This window comes from Hypanus sabinus, chromosome 2 (genome assembly GCF_030144855.1).
Source record: "Hypanus sabinus isolate sHypSab1 chromosome 2, sHypSab1.hap1, whole genome shotgun sequence".
NCBI classification, from domain to species: Eukaryota; Metazoa; Chordata; class Chondrichthyes; order Myliobatiformes; family Dasyatidae; genus Hypanus; species Hypanus sabinus.
Window position 1 is genome coordinate 39111233 of NC_082707.1, and position 21711 is coordinate 39132943.

Sequence of the window (21711 nt, forward strand, 5' to 3'; positions counted from 1 at the left end):
CCTACCATTGGAAACAACTTTCCTGCCTCTATCTTATCCACTCCTTTCATAATTTTTTATGTTTCCAGAAGATCTCCTTTTATTCTTCTGAATTCCAGTGAGTACAGTCCCAGGCGAATCATTCTCTCCTCAGAGTCTAACCCCCTCATCTCTAGAATCAACCTGGTGAGCCTTCTGTGCACTGCCTCCAAAGCCAGTATATCTTTCCTCCGGTAAGGAGACAGGAAATGCATGCAGTACTCCAGGTGCGGCCTCACCAGTACTCTGTACAGTTGTAGCAGAACCTTCCTGCTCTCAAATTCAATCCCTCCAGCAATGAAGGCCAACATTCCATTTGCCTTCTTGATTTACTGCTGCACCTGCAAACCAACCTTTTGTGATTCATGCACAGGCACTCCCAAGTCCCTCTGCACAGCAGTATGCTACAATTATTTACCATTTAAGTTAGTGTTAACCAACCTTTTTAAGCCCAAGATCCCCTACCTCGGCCTTAGTAAAAGGCGAGATCAAGCCCAGATCGATTAGTTACACGTATGTGCACTGGGGCAGAAATGACCGGAAGTAAAACCCCACAACCCGGTGTGGTGAACTACATTTACCTGTCTGGACACACCCCCCACCCCCCCCCCCCCCCGCTGACTGCTCCTGTGGCTCCTCCCACAGACCCCAGTATAAAGGCGATTGGGGACACAGCCCCGGGCTCAGTCTCCAGGATGCAGTGTGCTGGTCAATTGCTGCTTGTTCTTTCTTCCAGCCAATAAAAGCCTATATCTTGCCTCACGTCTCCGAGAGTTGTTGATGGTGCATCACCTGGAATGCATAAACACCAGGGGTACCCACAAGTTTTTTGCACCACGGACCAGTTTAATGTTGACACAATATTCTTGCAGACTGGCCGACTGGGGTGGGGGGGGTGTTAAACACGACAGGAATACAGCGATACTCGAAGCAGGTTCCTTATGTCCAGTCTATTCTGCAATTTAGTTTTCACGGCTCTCAGCACTTAGCTGCTATCCCACGCTGCTCACGTATTTTTCCGCTGAAAAAAGTCTTTAAGTTTAGGGTGCTTGGACTCGGTACCGAAGCAGTTTTGAGGGCTTCATTGCCTCATTAGACAGCCTCCGGGCCTGAACTCCAGCCTCTGCTCGTCCGCCGCCAGACACCCTGGCCAAATGCGGCTGGTCGTGGGTGGGGTGAGAGGACAAGCTCAGGGCACGAGGTCCCAGTGACAGAGCCACAGTGGTCACAGTCCAGAGAGAGTGACCGACCACCGAGCGAGGAGTGTGACAGGACGCCCTCCCGCCCGCCCCCCTTGTAGGATCTATCAGTGGACAAAAGTTTGGCTGGAGGGATGACTTTCAGTAGATCGCAGCGAGGTAGCTGCTCTGCTACTTACAAAACGTTGAGCCCGAATTAGGTCGTCTGCAAATATTTTAGCACCAAGTTCCCCACAAACATTCGGTGTGGTAAACAGGTTTAGAGGCTGTTCCCACCGGCCGTGCTCCGGGCCAGTAGCATCGGCACTTCCCGCCGGCCGCGCTCCGGGCCAGTAGCATCGGCACTTCCCACCGGCCGCGCTCCGGGCCAGTAGCATCGGCGGTTCCCGCCGGCCGAGCTCCGGGCCAGTAGCATCGGCGGTTCCCGCCGGCCGAGCTCCGGGCCAGTAGCATCGGCGGTTCCCGCCGGCCACGCTCCGGGCCAGTAGCATCGGCGGTTCCCACCGGCCGCGCTCCGGGCCAGTAGCATCGGCACTTCCCACCGGCCGCGCTCCGGGCCAGTAGCATCGGCGGTTCCCGCCGGCCGAGCTCCGGGCCAGTAGCATCGGCGGTTCCCGCCGGCCGAGCTCCGGGCCAGTAGCATCGGCGGTTCCCGCCGGCCACGCTCCGGGCCAGTAGCATCGGCGGTTCCCACCGGCCGCGCTCCGGACCAGTAGCATCGGCGGTGCCCGCCGGACACGCTCCGGGCCAGTAGCATCGGCGGTTCCCACCGGCCGCGCTCCGGACCAGTAGCATCGGCGGTTCCCGCCGGCCGCGTTCCGGGCCAGTAGCATCGGCGGTTCCCACCGGCCGCGTTCCGGGCCAGTAGCATCGGCACTTCCCGCCGGCCGAGCTCCGGACCAGTAGCATCGGCAGTTCCCACCAGCTACACTCTGGGCCAGTAGCATCGGCAGTTCCCACCGGCCAAGCTCCGGGCCAGTAGCATCGGCGGTTCCCACCGGCCAAGCTCCGGGCCAGTAGCATCGGCGGTGCCCGCCGGACACGCTCCGGGCCAGTAGCATCGGCGGTTCCCGCCGGCCACGCTCCGGGCCAGTAGCATCGGCATTTCCCACCAGCTACACTCTGGGCCAGTAGCATCGGCATTTCCCACCGGCCGCGTTCCGGGCCAGTAGCATCAGCGGTTCCTGCCGGCCACACGAGCTGAACACTGGCATGAGGGTATCACTGCTTTTAGGCAAATGAAGACCTCACGTGGGTTCAAGTTCAACAGTGGCTGTGACAGGGTATGAGGAAAGGTGTCCCTGACTCGTATTGTTTCCTTGCGGCCTGGTGGTTGGGGACCGCTGAAGTACACTGTGTAGTGCGGGGGAGCTGTGCGCATGCGCACTGTGCAGAAAGCACAGAACGAAAACCCCGCAACCTGGAAACAATCTCTCAACAGTATTTGTGTACTTATTTTTTATTATTTTTTCGGGATCTACTGGGAAAGTCTCAAAGATTGACCAGTCGATCACAATCAATGTGTTGGCAACCACTAATTTAAGTAATAATCTGCTCTTTCACTTTTCCTTCCGAAGTGGATGACCTCACATTTACCAACATTGTACTCCATCTGCCAGACCCTTGCCCACTCACCTATCCAGTATCTCTTTCCAGACTCTCCTTATCTTCTGCACAATTGCTTTTCCACTCAACGTAGTGTGATCAGCAAACTTAGATACACTACACTCAGTCCCCTCTTCCAGATCGTTAATGAATATCGTGAATAGTTGCGGACCCCAGCACTGACCCCTGTGGTAAACCGCTCACCACTGATTACCGACCAGAATATCACCCATGTATCCCAACTCTCTGCTTTCTATTAGTTAATCAATCCTCTGTCCATGTTAATACGAGGGATGATTGATAGGTTTGTGGCCTAAGGTAGGAGTCAATTTTAGAAAACCTAGTATATTTATTTTTCAGTATAGTCCCCTCCTACATTTATACACTTAGTCTAGCGGTCGTGGAGCATACGGATCCTTCTTTGTAGAAGTCGGCATCTTGGTTATACAGCTCTCGTTACATGCACGTGCAGTTCAACTCTTCGAGTGATTATGCAGAAAGTTTGAAGTTAATAACTCATCTTCTCGTAATAACTCATAGGCCATGAACTTATCAATCACCCCTGTTGTTGACCACTTCTGGAGGTCTAAGACACTGACTTCTACAAAGAAGGATCTGTATGCTCCACGACTGCTGGAGTAAGTGTGTATATGTAGGAGGGGACTATGTTGAAAAATAAATGTGCTAGGTTTTCTAAAATTGACTCCTTCTACCTTAGGCCACAAACTTATCAATCACCCCTCGTACATCACCCCCAACTCTTCATCCTTATCTCAAGGATATGTCTTGTATGTGTCACCTTATCGAACATCTTCTGGAAATTTAAGTAAATAATGTCCATCTGTTCCGCTCTATCCACTGAACTTATGATATCCTCAAAGAACTCCAGTAAGTTTATCAAACAGGACCTGCCTTTGGTGAATCCGTGCTATGTCTGCTTGATGGATCCATTTCTTTCCAGATGCCTCACTATTTCTTCTTTAATGATAGCTTCAAGCATTTTCCCAACTACAGATGTTTAACTGACCTATTGTTACCTGCCTTTTGCCTACATCCTTTTTTGAACAATAGTGTGATGTTTACCATCTTCCAATCTGCCAGGACCTGCCCAGAATCCAGAGAATTTTGGTAACTTATCAGCAAAGCCTTGATTATAACTTTTGCCATTTCTTTCAGTACACTGGCATGCAGTCCATCAGGTCTAAGGTGCTATCTGTCTTCACCCTGCTCTGCTGGGTGAGAAGCTGACAGTGATGCAGGTGGATGCTTCCCTGGTGTCATGGATTATTGATTACCTGACTGGCAGACCACAGTACGTGCGCTTGCAACACTGTGTGTCAGACAGAGTGGTCAGCAACACTGGGGCTCCACAGGGGACTGTCCTGTCTTCCTTTCTCTTCACCATCTTCACCTCAGTCTTCAACTACTGCACAGAGTCTTGCCACCTTCAGAAGTTTTCTGATGACTCTGCCATAGTTGGATGCATCAGCAAGGGAGATGAGGCTGAGTACAGGGCTATGGTGGGAAACTTTGTAACATGGTGTGAGCAGAATCGTCTGCAGCTTAATGTGAAAAAGACTAAGGAGCTGGTGGTGGACCTGAGGAGGACTAAGGCACCGGTGACCCCTGTTTCCATCCAAGGGGTCAGTGTGGACATGGTGGAGGATTACAAATACCTGGGGATATGAATGGACAATAAACTGGACTGGTCAAAGAATACTGAGTCTGTCTACAAGAAGGGTCAGAGCCGTCTCTATTTCCTGAGGAGACTGAGGTCCTTTAACATCTGCCCAATGATGCTGAGGATGATCTACAAGTCTGTGGACTAATTTCCACTTGGCATAATTTACTTATTATTATTTAATTATTTATGGTTTTATATTGCTTTATTTCTACCTATTCTTGGTTGGTGCGACTGTAATGAAACCTAATTTCCCTCAGGATCAATAAAGTATGTCTGTCTGTCTGTCTAAGATCACAGATTGGCTCAGCACTTCCTCTTTAGTGATAGCTATTGTATCCTGGTCCTCTCCTCCCATTGCATCCGTAACGTCTCTCTTTGGTATGTTAGGCATGTCCTCCACCATGAAGACTGATACAAAATAGTCATTCAAAGCTTCAGCTATTTCCTCATTTCCCAATATCAGTTCCCCCTTCTTGTCCTTCAAGGGCCTATGTTCACTTTAGCTACCCTTTTTTGCTTTATATAATTATAAAAAACCTTTACTGTTTTTATAGTTTGTGCTAGTTTTCCCAGTCTTCCTGTTTCCCACTACCTTTGGCAACTTTGTACACATGAGCTTTTAGTTTGATGCTTTCTGTTATATCCTTAGTTATCCATGGCTGGCTCTCCCCACCCCTACTGTCTTTGCTTTTAACTGGAATATACTTTCATTGAGCACTGTGAAAAATCTCTTTGAAAGTCTTCCACTCTTCCTCAACCATCCAACATATAGCCTATGTTCCCAGTCTACCCTAGCCAAATCCTCCCTCATCCCATTGAGGTCTCCATTGTTTAGGCGTAGTACACTAGTTTTCAATCGAACTGTTGCACCTGTCATTTGTATGAGAAATAAGATCACTCTTTCCAAGAGGCTCCCGAACTACAAGCTCACTAATTTTAACAGTCTTATTGCACATGACCAGATCTAAGATAGCACATTCCCTTGCAGGTTCAGTAACATGCTGTTCAAGAAAGCCATCACAGATGCATTCTACTATGTCCTCCTCAAAACTGTCTTGACCAACTTGATTCACCCAGTCTATGTGCAAGTTAAAGTCCCCCACGATAACTGCTGTTCCATTCTTACATTTCTCAGATATTTCTCTGTTTATTGCCTGTGCCATAATAATATTATTATTCAGTAGCCGATAGACAAATCCCACCAGCTATTTTTTCCCTTTACTGTTCCTAATCTCTACCCAAATGGATTCAACATTCTGCTCCTTAGATCTTGTATTGTCTCTCACGATCGCCCTGATTTCATCTTTAATTAAGAGCGCTACCGCATCTCTCTTAATCTTTCTGCCAGTCCTTCCATATTACCTGATATCCTTGGATATTTAATTCCCAATCCTCCCTACCCTACAGCCACATTTCCGTAATGGCCACCAAAACATACCTGCTTGCACAGATTTGGCCATAAGTTCACTGACCTTGTATCAAATACTATGAGCATTTAGATAAAGTTCCCTGACACTCACTGTGCTTTTAAAATCTTGTAACATTTTTCTCTTTTGCACTTTACTTTACTTCACTCCATGAGCTCCGAAAGTTACACAATGCAGGGTTGTTACTTAAGCTGAAAAAGAAAGGAAAAGGCTTGCATTTCTGCTACACTTTAACCAACTGAAGGTCATGCTAAATGCTTTAAAGGTACTGAAGGAAAATTGATGTGTAATTCCTGCCATATACAGGTGTCCCCTGCATTACGAGTGTTCGCTTTACGCCATTTTGCTTTTACAAAAGACCTACATTAGTAACCTATTTTTGCATTACAAAGAGGATTTTTGCTTTTACAAAAATTTTTCCATATAAATTAATGGTTCTTCACTTTACACCATTTCGGCTTAAGAAAGGCTTCATAGGAACGCTCTACCTTTGTAAAGTGGTGGGGGGGACACCTGTACAACAATTTGCACAAAAGCTCCTTCCCCAACCCGCAATTTCTTTTAAGGTGTTTATTGTGGAACTAAAATTATAGTACAGTTAGATTATTTCATTACCTAAACAAATCAGGAAGAAAATAATACAAAGAAAAAAACATATCATCTTGTATTAAAATATTTTATACTGACTATATTTAGTCCTAGTTAAATGCTTAGCTGTTGAATTAAAGTAAATAGATTTGCACTATATTCCTAAAGGTTGGCTGAAGATAACAGTGGCAATACCTTGAGTTGTAATATGGAGATGTGTGAGTTGGCATGCTACCAACTGCTACAAGTTGAGATCATAAATTCGTGATAATTCTTTGGTGAGTAACTGGATTTACAGCTCTGACACCACCAATACTGGCAAGACATTGAGTTGTAATGTGTAGATGTGCGAGTTGTGCTACCAACTGCTATTGTCTGAGATAATAACTTCTTGATAAATCTTCGGTGAGTAACTGCATTTCCAGCTCAGACACCTCCATTATTGATAGTGGAGTTTTTTTTTAAATTCCTGTAATTTGTATCCTCATTCTGAATAGTTCTTTACAGTGTGGTCACTAAAACCAGCCATAAGGCCCCAGTAGCCAAACATATATCTCACAAGAAGAAAGAAAAATATCTGTCTTCAAAATTTATTCTAAGCTGTATGGAATGGGTAAAAAGATTAAGGTTCACTATCAAGTAGAAATCCACAGAGATTATATCAAAATCTTGTTTATTTATTGATATACAGCGTGGGGTAAGCCATCTGGACCTTAGAGCCATGCCAGCCAGCGATCCCCCAATTTAATCTGAGCCCAATGACGGGACAATTGGCAACGACCAGTTAACCTACCAACGGCTACGTCTTTGGAATGTGGGAGGAAACCAGAGCTCCCAGAGAAGACCTACGGGTAGAACGTCCAAACTCCTTATAGGCAGCAGCGGGAATTGAACCTAGGTCACTGATACAGTAAAGTAGTGGTTGCCAACCTGTCGATCATGATTGACCGGTCGATCTTTGAGACTTTCCCAGTAGATTCCGAAAAAAAAAAGAAAAAGAAATATACAAATACATTATGCCTGATAAACCTTTTGATGCAAATATGTAGTAACTTCTACTTTGAAAAAGGACCATTCAACAACTTCATGCCCAAAAGGAACAACTTTATCTAGAACGGTGAAATGATATTCACATACAGAGGTTTTCACGAATGCGCACCGGGTAGAAAAGACTGGAAGGAAAACCCCGCAACCCCGGAAACAATCTCTCTTTACAAACAGCTTCTGTAGCGGGAGTATTGCTATATTACCATGATCCTAATAGGTATTAACTTATCTTTATAATGCTCACATTACAACGCTTCTCCCACTTTAAATTCCAACATTCCCCAAATGTAAAAGAAATGGGAAACAAAAACAGTGGTGTCTTTAGCTTGCGTACCCCTGAAACTTATACTGGTGTCTCAGTTGTTGTTGTTCATCTTTCGGAGTCGAAGACAACTACGACTTCTGTCAGGTGGAGGGTTTGTGACTGTGGGTCCGGAAGTGAATGGTGAGGCCAATCTGGGCCCTGAAAGCTCGCCCACATGTGGGACACATGAGGGTAGGTGCTGCAGTGGAAGTGGAGGTAGTTTGGGCCTTGCACGCGGCGCGTTTCCTCTGAGCCTCTGCGATGCATCTGATTTCTGCTGCATACGCTCCTTTAGTGGTCCTGCTCCACCAGGTTGGGCGGTCCAGAGCAAGTGATTCCCAGCTACTGGGATTGATGTTGAGGTCTTTGAGGGACACTTTGAGGCAGTCTTTGAAACATTTCTTCTGCCCTCCAACTGAGCACTTGCCCTGTCTCAGCTCTCCATACAGCAGCTGTTTTGGTAGTCGACTGTCAGACATCCTGACAACATGGCCAGCCCATCTGGCTTGGGCTTTCTGTAAGAGGGTGTAGACGCTGTTGGTTCTAGCCCGCTCCAGGACCTCCGTGTCTGGGACTTTGTCCTGCCATTGTACGTGGAGAAGTCTGCGGAGGCAGCTCACGTGGAAGTGGTTGAGCTGTTTAGCGTGTCTGCTGTAGACAGTCCAGGTCTCGCTGGCATAGAGGAGGGTGGTGAGAACCACAGCTCGGTAGACCTTCAGCTTGGTGGTAAGGCTGAGTCCTCTCCGCTCCCATACATTCTCACGGAGTCTCCCAAAGGCGGCACTGGCTTTGGCAATTCTGTTGCTGATGTCTGCATCTATGTTCACCGCTCATGATAGAGCACTGCCCAGATAAGTAAAGCTGTCGACTGCCAGTAACTTCTGCCTCTTTACTGTGATGTGTGGTTCCTGGTAGGGCTTTCCGGGTGCGGGCTGGTACATAACTTTGGTCTTTTTGGTGCTGATTGTAAGTCTGAAGTTGTCACAGGCTCGTGAGAGGCAGTCCATTTCTCACTGCATCTTCTGCTCTGTGCTGGCGTTGAGGGCGCAATCATCAGTGAATAAGAGGTCTCTGACGACAGTCTCCTTTACCTTTGTAACAGCCTGTAGACGCCGGAGGTTGAATAGCCCACCGCCAGTCCTGTATCGTACGTGTATACCATCCTGACAATCGCGGAAGGCATCAGTCTGCATAGCAGAGAAGACCATGCTAAAGAGTGTAGGGGCGAGAACACATCCTTGCTTCACACCGTTTGTCACTGGGAAGGCTTCTGACTCGTCATATCATCCAAAACTTTCACCATCATGCCATCGTGGAACTGCCGAACAATCATGATGAACCTGCTAGGGCAGCCAGACTTCTCCATTATCTTCCACAAGCCATCTCTGCTGACCGTATCAAATGCCTTGGTCAGATCGACGAAGGTCATAAAGAGGTCGCTGTGCTGCTCTTGGACATTTTTCCTGGAGTTGGCGTGCAGCAAATATCATGTCGACAGTTCCACGCTCTGCACGGAAGCCACACTGGCTTTCTGGGAGGAGACCTTGCTCAAGGTGTTGGAGAAGGTGATTAAGCAGGACGCGAGCCAAGATCTTCCCAGCTATGGACAGGAGGGAGATGCCTCGGTGATTGTCACAAGACTGGTGGTTGCCTTTCCTCTTGTAGATGTGGACTATCTTTCAACTGTTGCGGGACCTTTCCTTCATTCCACATAGACTGGAAGAGCTCAGTCAGCTTCTGCATCGTGAATGGGCCTCCTGCTTTGTAGACTTCAGCAGGGATTGTATCTGATCCTGGTGCTTTGCTACAAGAAAGTTGCCCAATGGCTTTTCTGACTTCTTCTTCTGTGGGGTGGATGTCAAGGTCCATGTTGATCTCCACCTGAGGTAGGCGAACAATGGCCTCATCGTTGATTTCGGCAGGGCGGTTGAGGACCTGGTTGAAGTGTTCAGCCCATCTCTCCAAAATCTGCTTTTTCTCTTCCAGCAGCCGAGTTCCATCTGCACCAAGGAGTGGGGAGGAGCCAGAGGACTGAGGTCTATACGTAGCCTTCAAAGCATTGTAGAAACGCTTGGTGTCTGACTGTCTGCGTAGCCCTGGATCTCATCGGCCTTATTGCTGAACCAGACATCCTGCATCTCATCGAGTTTCTTCTGCACTTTCCATCTTGCACTGGCGAAGGCATCTATCTTTGCTTGTGATGTGGGATTGTTCTGGTGCACTCTGAACAGTTGGTGTTTCTCTGACAACAGTGCCTGTATCTCCTCGTCGTTCTCATCGAACCAGTCTTGATGTCTACGGATTGCTGGTCCGAGGTGTTCGAGAGCGGTAGAGTAGACCGCATCTCTGAAAGCCGTCCACTGCTCTTCAATGCTGGTGTGGTCATCCTTGGGTGTGTCAAGCAGCCTGCTATCTAGGTCTTCACGAAGTTCTTCTGCAACTACGCTGCTCTTCAGCTTGGAGACATTGAGCCTCTTTGCAGTCTTCTGACCTTGGGGTCTTCTCACAGGCAGGATGCGAAGTTTAAACTTGGACACTATGAGTCAATGATCTGTCCAGCAGTTGGCACCACACATGGCCTTTGTCACTCTCACGTCTTGCCAGACCCTCTTTCTGGTGATGACATAGTCAATCAGATGCCAGTGCCTAGAGCGTGGATGCATCCAAGATGTCTTGTTACGGTTAGGGAGGCTTCTAAGTTTGACTGTTTGTTAGATATTGCCGCCTAACTGTTAACTTCCGGTTAAGTTAGTCATTTGTTTACTTTGCTAAGTTTTGAGCAGTGGTTAATAAATCTCAGGATTTGTTTTAAACCCTGTCTCAGTTTCATATTCATTGCTGCTGCATTCAGAACACCTAAATGGCATTCTAGGTTTTGAGAGGTTTCACAAAACAGAACAAGCAGGGAGAAAACAATTCCTTTGACAATAGATGCAACCAAGATAGGGAGCACGGTAGTGTTCTGATTAGCACAAAGCTTTACAGTAGTGGTCACCAAACTTTTTAAGCCCAGGATCCCCTACCTCGGCCTTAGTGAAAGGCAAGATCGACCTACTAAATCGTTAGAGAAAAGACAGCTCAGATTGTACTTCCAACTTGAGGCCCTTTATTTGAGCTAATTGTATATTAATTACATAAAATGCTTTTGTCAAACTTTCAAATTAATTCAACCAAGAAAACACTATAACCAGCATATCAAACAGGCCATAGCAGCATCGAGCTTATCCAATAATGCTTTGAATAAGTGGTGCTGAAGCACTTTTGCTCGAATCAAATTTATCAGCTTGACCACCAGTGACATCACATGAGAAAAGTCCACGACCTTCCCAGCCAAGGCCTGCTGATGAATCACAAAGTGATAATCCAGGAAGTCAGGAAAATCAGGGTCATTACGGCACAGTGCTATAAAAACCAAAATGCAAACCGCGCATTGCTGGGCCCCATCATTAGCAATTGCTCCCAGTTTATGAATGGGGATGTCATTTTCACGGACATTTTTTTAAAACTCATTGTAAATATCCTCACCTCTCATTCTCTCCTTTAAGTGCAAAAGAGTGAGGAAGTCCTCCTTTGTTGTAAAATCCCGGAAAGCCATTCTGACAAATACAACAAGCTGAGCTGTTTGCGTTACATCCAGGGATTCATCGAACTGTAGTGAAAAATATTCATAGAGTGACAAGTCCTTTAACACTTGTCGATCCACGTCTTCTGAGCAGCATGTTTGCTGGGCCTTCAACCCCGCTTTCAGCTCCTCAACTTTCCTGGTATTGGTAAAATATTACTGAGACACATGGGGTGTATGGGGTGTCAGGGAGAGGTAGTACCTCTGACAGGGAACACGTCGTACTCTTCTGGGTAGATCGTCCGCATTGGTCCTCACCTGACACTCAGCTCTCACCAGTGGTTCCTCTTAGCTGCTTGCATGCAACAGCGGCCACACCCCGGGCAACGGCTTCGACTGGCCGGCAAAACCTGGTGAGGGTAGCCGATGGGCCTCAAACCCTCGGTGAGTTAGAGTTTATCTACCTACACATGCAAAGACTGAATTCGGCAGACTACGCGGAGGAGACCACCACTTGGCGGTCCAACGAGTAGAAAGGCGGACCCAGCAAAGCATTGTGGAGTGCAATCAGGGCACAGTGAGACACGTAGGACACTGCTGGCCATCCACTGCAACCTGACTTATCTCCAGCCGTCTCAACTCCGTCTTGCAACTGGATACAGATAGGTCGGGACGAGAGGGTGAGGCTGACGATTTGCATGCCACAATTCCTGAACGAAGTCAAAAAAAAAGGTCGATCATCCCCAAGACGCTGAATGACATTAACTTTATACAATCCTTTGAACTCGGATAACTCCGGTAATGCCTTCACTCTCTGATACCAATCTGTAAGGGAAAAATAAACGTGCAACAAACAAAACTGGTGGAGCCTCCACACCTCCGACTGGCAACAACAACGTTGCACAAAAATAAAAATGAGAACTGCGTCACAGACTACGGGTTGGTTGAAGTACTGTTTGGAATATGCCATCACATGACATAATATCACCCTATGGTCATAAGATAATTATATCATCCCACTCACAAGACTATTACATCGTCCCACTGTCCCGTGATCAAACTGTGAGCATGTAGCTTAGCCTTCTCACTTCCTTTCTTCATTCAGTGTAAAATTAACTTAGTTTTCCTAAATTCTCTCAACATTGTACTTTTCTGTTGAATCATAGCTCACAAATCCTAACAATGACATCTATCACCAAGGGCAGCAGGCACATGGGAATGTCACAACCTGTCTGTTTCCCCAAGTGCACACAACTCTGATGTGATAATATTTCACCAATCCTTTAATACTGTAGCGTCTAAGTCTTGGAACAACTCACCCAACAGCATTGTGGAGATATCTTTACGTAAAAGACTACAGCCATTCCAAAAAGCTGCTTACTAACAACATTTGAAGGGCAAATAGAGTGGGGCTTGTGATGCCCAGATATTGGAAAATGAATTAATTTTTTTTAAAAAATCTTCACAATACCTTTGGCTTCTTTCCGAGATTGTGGTGCCTGAAACTGAACATAGTTCTTCAGCTGAAAGTTAACCTTTGGTTGCTAAGAAACGAAATCTGAGAGTGCTGGAGAACCTGGCATGTCAAGGAGCATCTGTGGAAGGAAAAACACTCAGTGTTTCAACGTAAGGTTTCGGACGACTCTTCATTAAACCAGACAGCCATTTGCCCTCTTTATTTGTGCCAAAGAAATTCAACAGGAGGAGGAATACCTTTTCTGAGAAGTTTGAATGTGATGAGGGTGAATTGCTGTTGCGTGACATGTTAACCACTGGCCTCTGCTCTTCTCCATCTCTTATTATGCTCTTGTTTTAGGTTTTGCTGAGACCTGATATTTGCCAGAAAAAGAGGTTACTTGTTTCCTTTAAACAAACCCTTGCATTGAGGAAACAATATTAGATTTTTAACCTTAACTAAAGATATAAATTCCTCCAGTCTTTCTTGGAAGCATGAATGGCCTTTTCTTCAGGAACATTTTTTTAACTGAGGAAACAGAAAACAATATTCAATAAAGCTTTGGTAATTATTAATAAGTTGAATAAGAGAAAGTCACTTAAGTCACGCACCAAACCAAATAAATTTAATTAGTTTACCACTGGTTGATCCGAACTTTGGAATGCAGATGATTATTTCAATGTTTGAAAATGAAACAAAACTTTGAAATGCAGTAAAGAGCATAGAGAATATAAAAGGCTTTAGGAAGATGGAATGGAGAGACATGTGGAAAATTAATTTTAAACAAGGAAGTGCAAAACAATATATTTTGTATGAAGAAGGAGGCTTTTCATTGACCATGTAAGTAAATGATGGTATACAAGCACAAAATCAGCATCATTCTATTAAATTTCTGGTTTGGTGCATGACTTAAGAAACCTTCCCACAGGCAGTTTTGTATATACTGGGGGATGTACCGAGGCAAATAGTGAGTATGGGCTGTTTTCCAAAGTTCAGCTCAACACATAATCAGAAAAGCAAAGGACCAAAGGGAATAGGAGCAGAATTAGACCATGGCCCATAAAGTACATTCTGCCATTCCAACATGGCTGATTTACTGTGCCTCTCATTCTCCTGCCTTCTCCCCACAACCATTGACACCCTACACTGTAAGCAAACTAAAGAAGAACTAATTAAATTTATTAAGCTTATTGTTCATGACGAATCACAAAGGTGTTCTTTAAATCCCCCTCCTGTAACTTTAATCGTGCTTACTTGCACGGAGGCTTTATTGAATTGGATTTTTAGATTACTGACTGAAAATTAGTGACATTCATTATAAGTGCGTTACCATCTATGTGATAGAACATCCCTTTGGCTCTTAATTTCATAAGACCATAAGGTATAGGAGGAGAATTAGGCCATTTGGCCCACCCAGTCTGCTCCACTATTTCATCATGGCTCATCCAATTTTCCTTTCAGCCCCAATCTCCTGGCTTCTCCTTGTATCTTTTCATGCACTGACCAATCAAGAATCTGTCAGTTTCTGCCTTAAATATACATGAAAACTTGCCCTCCTTAACTGCCTGTGACAAAGAATTCCATAGATTCACCACTCTCTGGCAAAATAAATTCCTCCGCAGCTCCATTCTAAAAGGACACCCCTTTATTCTAAGGTTGTGTCCTCTGGTCTTAGACTCTCCCACCATAGGAAACATCCTCTCCACATTCACTCTTTCAAGGCTTTTCACCATTCAATAGGTTTCAATGAGGTCACCCCTCATTCTTCTGAATGACTGTGAATGCAGGCCCAGAGCCATCAAACACTCTTCATATGACAAGCTATTCAATCCTTGAATCACTTTCGTGAACCTCCTTTGAACCCTCTCCAGTTTCAGCACATCCTTTCCAAGATAAGGGGCCCAAACCTATTGCTCCAAGTGAGGCCTCACCAATGCTTTATAAAGTCTCAACATTACATCCTTGTTTTTACATATTAGTCCTCTTGAAATGAATGCTAACATTGTATTTGTCTTCTTTACAACAGAATCAATCTGTTAATCAACCTTTAGGGAATCCTGCACAAGGACTCCTTTTACACCTCAGTTTCTTTTTGTATTATCCCTCCATTTAGAAAATAGTCAACTGTTGCATTTCTTCTAACAAAGTGCATGACCATACACTTCACGACACTGTATTCCATCTGTATACATGGAATGACGAACATTAAAGAAAGATCTAAAATATATTCTTGGTTTTGAGAATAAAATAGAACAAGCAGAAGAAATTGGTTCCACTGGGTCAGCAGCCCAATGGAGCAGTTCAAATACATACTGATTGTGGAACAGCAAGTGAGCGAGTGTCTTTGACGCGATCTATGTTGAGTCTAGCTTGAAGGAAATATTTGCTCCAATAGTGGATCTTAATTTCTCTACCCATTCTATACAGGCCTCCTCAGCTGAGTTACATTTTAGAATAATGGTTGAAGAAACATATTTTTATACCTTCCTTAAGGATTAATGTTTTGGAGCTCCACAGGTTTTGCCCTGAAATGTCCACAGTTCCTTTCCCCTAGAGATGCTGCTTAAACATTGAGTTCCTCTGGCAGATTGTTTGTTGATCTAGGTTTTGGGGCTTGTGACTGTTTTGCTGACTGCACTAAAAAGTATTGCTTTTAGAATGGGGATGCAAATTCTAGGAAATAATAAAAGAATTAAAATTAATTATGGTGTCTGAACAGCAAATCCAGCAATTCATCCAGTAATTCGTCCAGGAATTACTCATAACAGATGATAAACATAAGTCAGCTTTTCAGTTCTTATATCTTCAGAAAGACAAATCTCAGGGTTGTATTCTGCATACATACTTTGATAATAAATGTACTTTGAATCTTTATAAGTGACAAGGCAACTCCAGATATTTTATCTGCTTTTCCAAACTGAGGTTCTTAAAGAATAAAGGGCAGATGATATACAGTACAGCTTCAATATAAGGAGGTTATCAGGAATTGGTATGTGCATAAAAATTCTTCTACATTTAGCAGGTTTCATTTTTATTTATGCAATTCTCACCTTGGGCCACATGATATTGCCTACAGTATATCTGAGGTGTTGATATAATGAGGTGCATCATGCTCTTTTTATTTTAGCTAAGCAAATAAATGAATTACACTCAGCATATAAAATCTAAGTGCCAGATGACGCTAATAACTTTCTCTTTGCATTATTTTATTCCTGCTTTCTTTAAATTATAAAAGAATCTACCTGAGCTCAAACTTTAGCAGGATAGAAAGTTGTTAGAATATTCATTATTAGTAGAAATAATTAAATATAGAAAGAGGAGTAAACATTTCAACTCTAAAAGCCTTTACACCTTCAAGTGGGAAGCTGTGATTAAGCTGTCATTACGAATTTGGTTCCAGTTTTGTAACTTTTTTAATCTTAAAAAATTTAAACTTTTTAGTTGAATTTATTGAAATTATTTATTTATCAAGTCAAGTCAAGTTACTTTTATTGTCATTTTGACCATAACTGCTGGTACAGTACATAGTAAAAATGAGACAATATTTTTCAGGAAAAATATAATAAAAACACAAAATGCTGGCAGAACTCAGCAGGCCAGACAGCATCTATGGGAGGAGGTAGTGACGACATTTCGGGCCGAAACCCTTCATCAGGAGGATCACTACCTCCTCCCATAGATGCTGTCTGGCCTGCTGCGTTCTGCCAGCATTTTCTGTTTTTATTTATTTCCAGCATCTGCAGATTCACTAATGTTTTTCAGGAGCATGGTGTTACATGACACAGTACAAAAACTAGACTGAACTACATAAAAAACAACACAGAGAAAGAAAAAAACACACAACAACTACACTAGACTACAGACCTACCCAGGACTGCATAAAGTGCACAAAACAGTGCAGGCATTACAATAAATAATAAACAAGACAATAAGGAAGTAAGGTGTCAGTCCAGACTCTGGGTATTGAGGAGTCTGATAGCTTGGGGGAAGAAACTGTTACATAGTCTGGTCGTGAGAGCTCGAATGCTTCGGTACCTTTTCCCAGACAGCAGGAGGGAGAAGAGATTGTTTGAGGGGTGCATGGGGTCCATCATAATGCCGTTTGCTTTGTGGATGCAGCATGTAATATAAACGTCCGTGATGGCAGGAAGAGAGACCCCGATGATCTTCTCAGCTGACCTCACTATCCGCTGCAGAGTCTTGCGATCCGAGACGGTGCAATTTCCGAACCAGGCAGTGATGCAGCTGCTCAGGATGCTCTCAATACAACCCCTGTAGAATGTGATGAGGATGGGGGGGTGGGAGATGGATTTCCCTCAGCATTTGCAGAAAAAAGAGACGCTGTTGGGCTTTCTTTGCTATGGAGCTGTGTTGAGGGACCAGGTGAGAGTCTCCGCCAGGTGAACACCAAGAAATTTGGCGCTCTTAACGATCTCTACCGAGGAGCCGTCGAAGTTCATGGGGAGTGGTCCCTCTGTGCCCTCCTTCGTTAAATGATCCTACCTTTCTTTTTTGGAGGAATAAAGGGGTTTATTCCTTCATGGATCTGTTCCAAGATGGCCGATTGACTTCTTTTGAGAAATTAGTAACTAAATACTCTCTCTCATATTCACATTTCCTGCAATATCTTCAGGTCAGACACTTCTTACAAAAATACTTAAGTAATTTTCCATATATACAAGATTCTGACCTGTTAGATATTATTTAAAAAATTAATCCTTTAGTGAAGGGTTTTATTGGGAAAATTTATAATTTATTGTTACAACAGCACAATTACCTTTCACTTAAGATTAAGCAAGATTGGGAGAGAGAGCTTAACATGACCCTGATAACAGAAGATTGGTTGTGGATTTTGAAGCTGGTTAACTCTTCTTTGATCTGTGCCAGTCACTCTTTAATTCAATTTAAAATTGTAAATCATTACTGTTTGACAAAGGAGAGACTGTCTAAAATGTTTCCTAATGTTGATAGTCAGTGTGACAGATGTAAAACCGAGACAGCCACATTGACACATATGTTTTGGTCATGTTCTGTACTGAAACATTTTTGGAAGTCTATTTTCTCTACAATTTCTAAAGTTTTAAAAATTAATTAACAACCTAATAAATTGACAGTTTTATTTCGTATAATCCCTCAGTATATTCATGGTATTTCTCCATCAGACCAACATGTAATTGCGTTTGTTACATTATTGGCCAGAAGGGCTATTTAGTTGAAATGGAAATATGTTTCTGCTCCTACTTTGATACAATGGTTCTCTCAGGTGATGCTATGTCTTAGTTTGGAGAAAATCAGAAGTCAAATTCTTCAAGGCATTCTTCAATTATGTGAAAAACAAAAGGATGACAGGAGTGAAGGTAGGGCCGATTAGAGATAAAAGTGGGAAGATGTGCCTGGAGGCTGTGGAAGTGAGCGAGATCCTCAATGAATACTTCTCTTCAGTATTCACTACTGAGAGGGAACTTGATGATGGTGAGGACAAGATGAGTGAGGTTGATGTTCTGGAGCATGTTGATATTAAGGGAGAGGAGGTGTTGGAGTTGTTAAAATACATTAGGACGGATAAGTCCCCGGGGTCTGACGGAATATTCCCCAGGCTGCTCCATGAGGCAAGGGAAGAGATTGCTGAACCTCTGGCTAAGATCTTTATGTCATCGTTGTCCACGGGAATGGTACCGGAGGATTGGAGGGAGGCGAATGTTGTTCCCTTGTTCAAAAAAGGTAGTAAGGATAGTCCTGGTAATTATAGTCCAGTGAGCCCTACATCTGTGGTGGGAAAGCTGTTGGAAAAGATACTTAGAGATAGGATCTGTGGGCATTTAGAGAAACATGGTCTGATCAGGGACAGTCAGCATGGCTTTGTGAAAGGCAGATCGTGCCTAACAAGCCTGATTGAGGAGGTGAGCAGGCATATAGATGAGGGTAGTGCAGTGGATGTGATCTACATGGATTTTAATAAGGTATTTGACAAGGTTCCACATGGTAGGCTTATTCAGAAAGTCAGAAGGCATGGGATCCAGGGAAGTTTGGCCAGGTGGGTTCAGAATTGGCTTGCCTGCAGAAGGCAGAGGGTCATGGTGGAGGAAGTACATTCAGATTGGAGGGTTGTGACTAGAGGTGTCCCACAAGGATCTCTTCTGGGACCTCTACTTTTTATGATTTTTATTAACAACCTGGATGAGGGGGTTGGCAAGTTTGCAAATGACACAAAGGTTGGTGGTGTTGTAGATATTGTAGAGGATTGTCGAAGATTGCAGAGAGACATTAATAGGATGCAGAAGTGGGCTGAGAAGTGGCAAATGGAGTTCAACCCGGAGAAGTGTGAGGTGGTACACTTTGGAAGGACAAACTCCAAGGCAGAGTACAAAGTAAATGGCAGGATACTTGGTAGTGTGGAGGAGCAGAGGGATTTGGGGGTACATGTCCACAGATCCCTGAAAGTTGCCTCACAGGTAAATAGGGTAGTTAAAAAAGCTTATGGGGTGTTAGCTTTCATAAGTCGAGGGACAGAGTTTAAGAGACGCGATGTAATGATGCAGCTCTATAAAACTCTATTTAGACCACACTTGGAGTACTGTGTCCAGTTCTGGTCACCTCAGTATAGGAAGGATGTAGAAGCATTGGAAAGGGTACAGAGGAGATTTACCAGGATGCTGCCTGGTTTAGAGAGTATGGATTATGATCAAAGATTAAAGGAGCTAGGGCTTTACTCTTTGGAGAGAAGGAGGATGAGAGGAGACATGATATAGGTGTACAAGATATTAAGAGGAATAGACAGAGTGGACAGCCAGCGCCTCTTCCCCAGGGCACCACTGCTCAGTACAAGAGGACATGGCTTTAAGGTAAGGGGAAGGAAGTTCAAGGGGGATATTAGAGGATGGTTTTTCACTCAGAGAGTGGTTGGTGTATGGAATGCACTGCCTGAGTCAGTGATGGAGGCAAATACACTAGTGAAGTTTAAGAGACTATGAGACAGGTATACGGAGGAATTTAAGGTGGTTGGTTATATGGGAGGCGGGGTTTGAGGGTCAGCACAACATTGTGGGCCGAAGGGCCTGTAATGTGCTGTACTATTCTGTTCTACGTTCTAAATTTTCGATCCACAATTTGATTTTGAGAAAAGGTGGGGTTCATTCGCCCACTACTATCATCTGATTTGAGTTAATTAATATGGTTTCCTTCCGATTTTTCTTTGAGTGGATTTGAGTTGGCAGATTGATGTTTTTCTTTAATGGAAGCTTGTATGATGTATAGCTCCGGGGTTGTGCTCCCAATGGGTTTTTTTTCCAGTTAGTAGGGGTTTTTTTAGTTAGAAGGGTTTTTTTTTCCTTCTTTTTCTTTCAAAAAATTTTCTTAACACTTTATTTTCTCTTATTATTATTGATATATTACTTAGCTTTGTTAATCAGTTATTTGCTAATTTAATTCCTTATTGTATATAATGATATATTGACTTAATGTATCTTTTTACTTGTTAATCTTCAATAATAATTAATAAAAAGATTTTAAAATGAAATGGAAGTGGTGTGGCGACTCACTTTCTGTGCAGGCAAACCGGCTCACAAATAGCCAGCGCGTGGGGGGAGACTTTGGTAATGCACCTCTGATGTAATTTCCGCCCGGAGAGGGCGGGCGCTAGGGATTAAATGCCAGTGCCGCAAAGTTTGAATAAACTAGTCTCGAAATGACTTACCAACTGCGTGTCATTATTTCAGCGCTGTGTGTAGCACATCGCTACAGTGGGAATATTTTCTTATCTAACACCATCCATCATCTTTAGTCTCAATTCATAGATTCATAGAGTTAGACAGCACAGTAATGGACTCGTGACCATACAAACCAAGATGCCTGTCTAAGTTGATCCATTTGCCTGTGTTTGGCAGACAACCCTCTAAACCAGGAGTTCCCAACCTTTTTTTTATGTCATGGACCCCCACCGTTAACTGAGCGGTCCGTGGTCCCTGGGTTGATAACCCCTGCTCTAAATGTTTCCTAACCATATTCCTGTCCAAATGTTTTATCAAACATCATAATTGTATTTGTCTCTACCAACTCCATAGGCAGTTTGTTCCATTTACCTATCACCCTCTGTGTGATAAACTTTCCTCTCAGATCCTCTTTCACCGACAACCCAGATGACTGCCCTGGGACATACCTTCGCACCAGTGGTCCCAGTTTATCCATTCTATCTCCATATCTCAAGCCCGTCATTCCAAACAATATCCATATGAATATTTTCTTCATATGATCATGCTTGTTCATGTCCTTCTTGTAATGTGGGGACTAGAAATGCACACAGTGATCTGTCTCTGGATAAATGAATCTTTTATACAACTGTAATATAAGGTCCCAGTTCTTGTACTCAATGCCATATTCAGGAAAAGCGAGCAAGCCATACACCTTCTTTACCAGGTTATCTGCGTATGTTGTTATTTTCAGGAACAATGTACTTCTACACCTCTGGTCTCTATGTTCAACAACACTTCAAAAGGTCCCTGCCATTCTCTGCAGATGTCATACCTGGTTTAACTCCCCAAAATGGATCAGGTCGCACTTACCTAGGTTAAATTCCATCTGCTGTTTTTTTGCCTGATTTCCTGGTTGATCAATCTCCTGTTATAACCTTAGACAACATTCTTCACTAAAATCTATAAGATAAGATAAAATAAAACTTTATTTATCCCAAAGGAAATTATTGTAGCAAGGTTACTCAGTCAGCAATGTATTCCAGTATTCAGAAGAGCTTGCTCTAAGTATGAACAGGATTATGATTGTAAACAAGGTGGAACAGCAGAAACCTGATTGGTTGAAGTCTAACCAA

The 21711-nt window shown here is 43.9% G+C and overlaps 1 protein-coding gene across 1 annotated transcript in view; it reads right to left on the reverse strand.

Annotated features, from left to right (window-relative positions):
• Positions 1 to 9923: 9923 nt before the first annotated feature.
• The window catches only part of LOC132403438 (NACHT, LRR and PYD domains-containing protein 3-like), a 39478-nt gene continuing 27690 nt past the window's right edge, over positions 9924 to 21711 (reverse strand). Inside the window, exons 13-14 of the mRNA XM_059986844.1 lie at positions 12906 to 12978; positions 9924 to 10408 (exon numbers count right to left, since the gene is read on the reverse strand). Coding sequence (XP_059842827.1) covers positions 9924 to 10408; positions 12906 to 12978 — 558 coding nt within the window. The remainder of the gene's footprint in view (positions 10409 to 12905; positions 12979 to 21711) is intronic.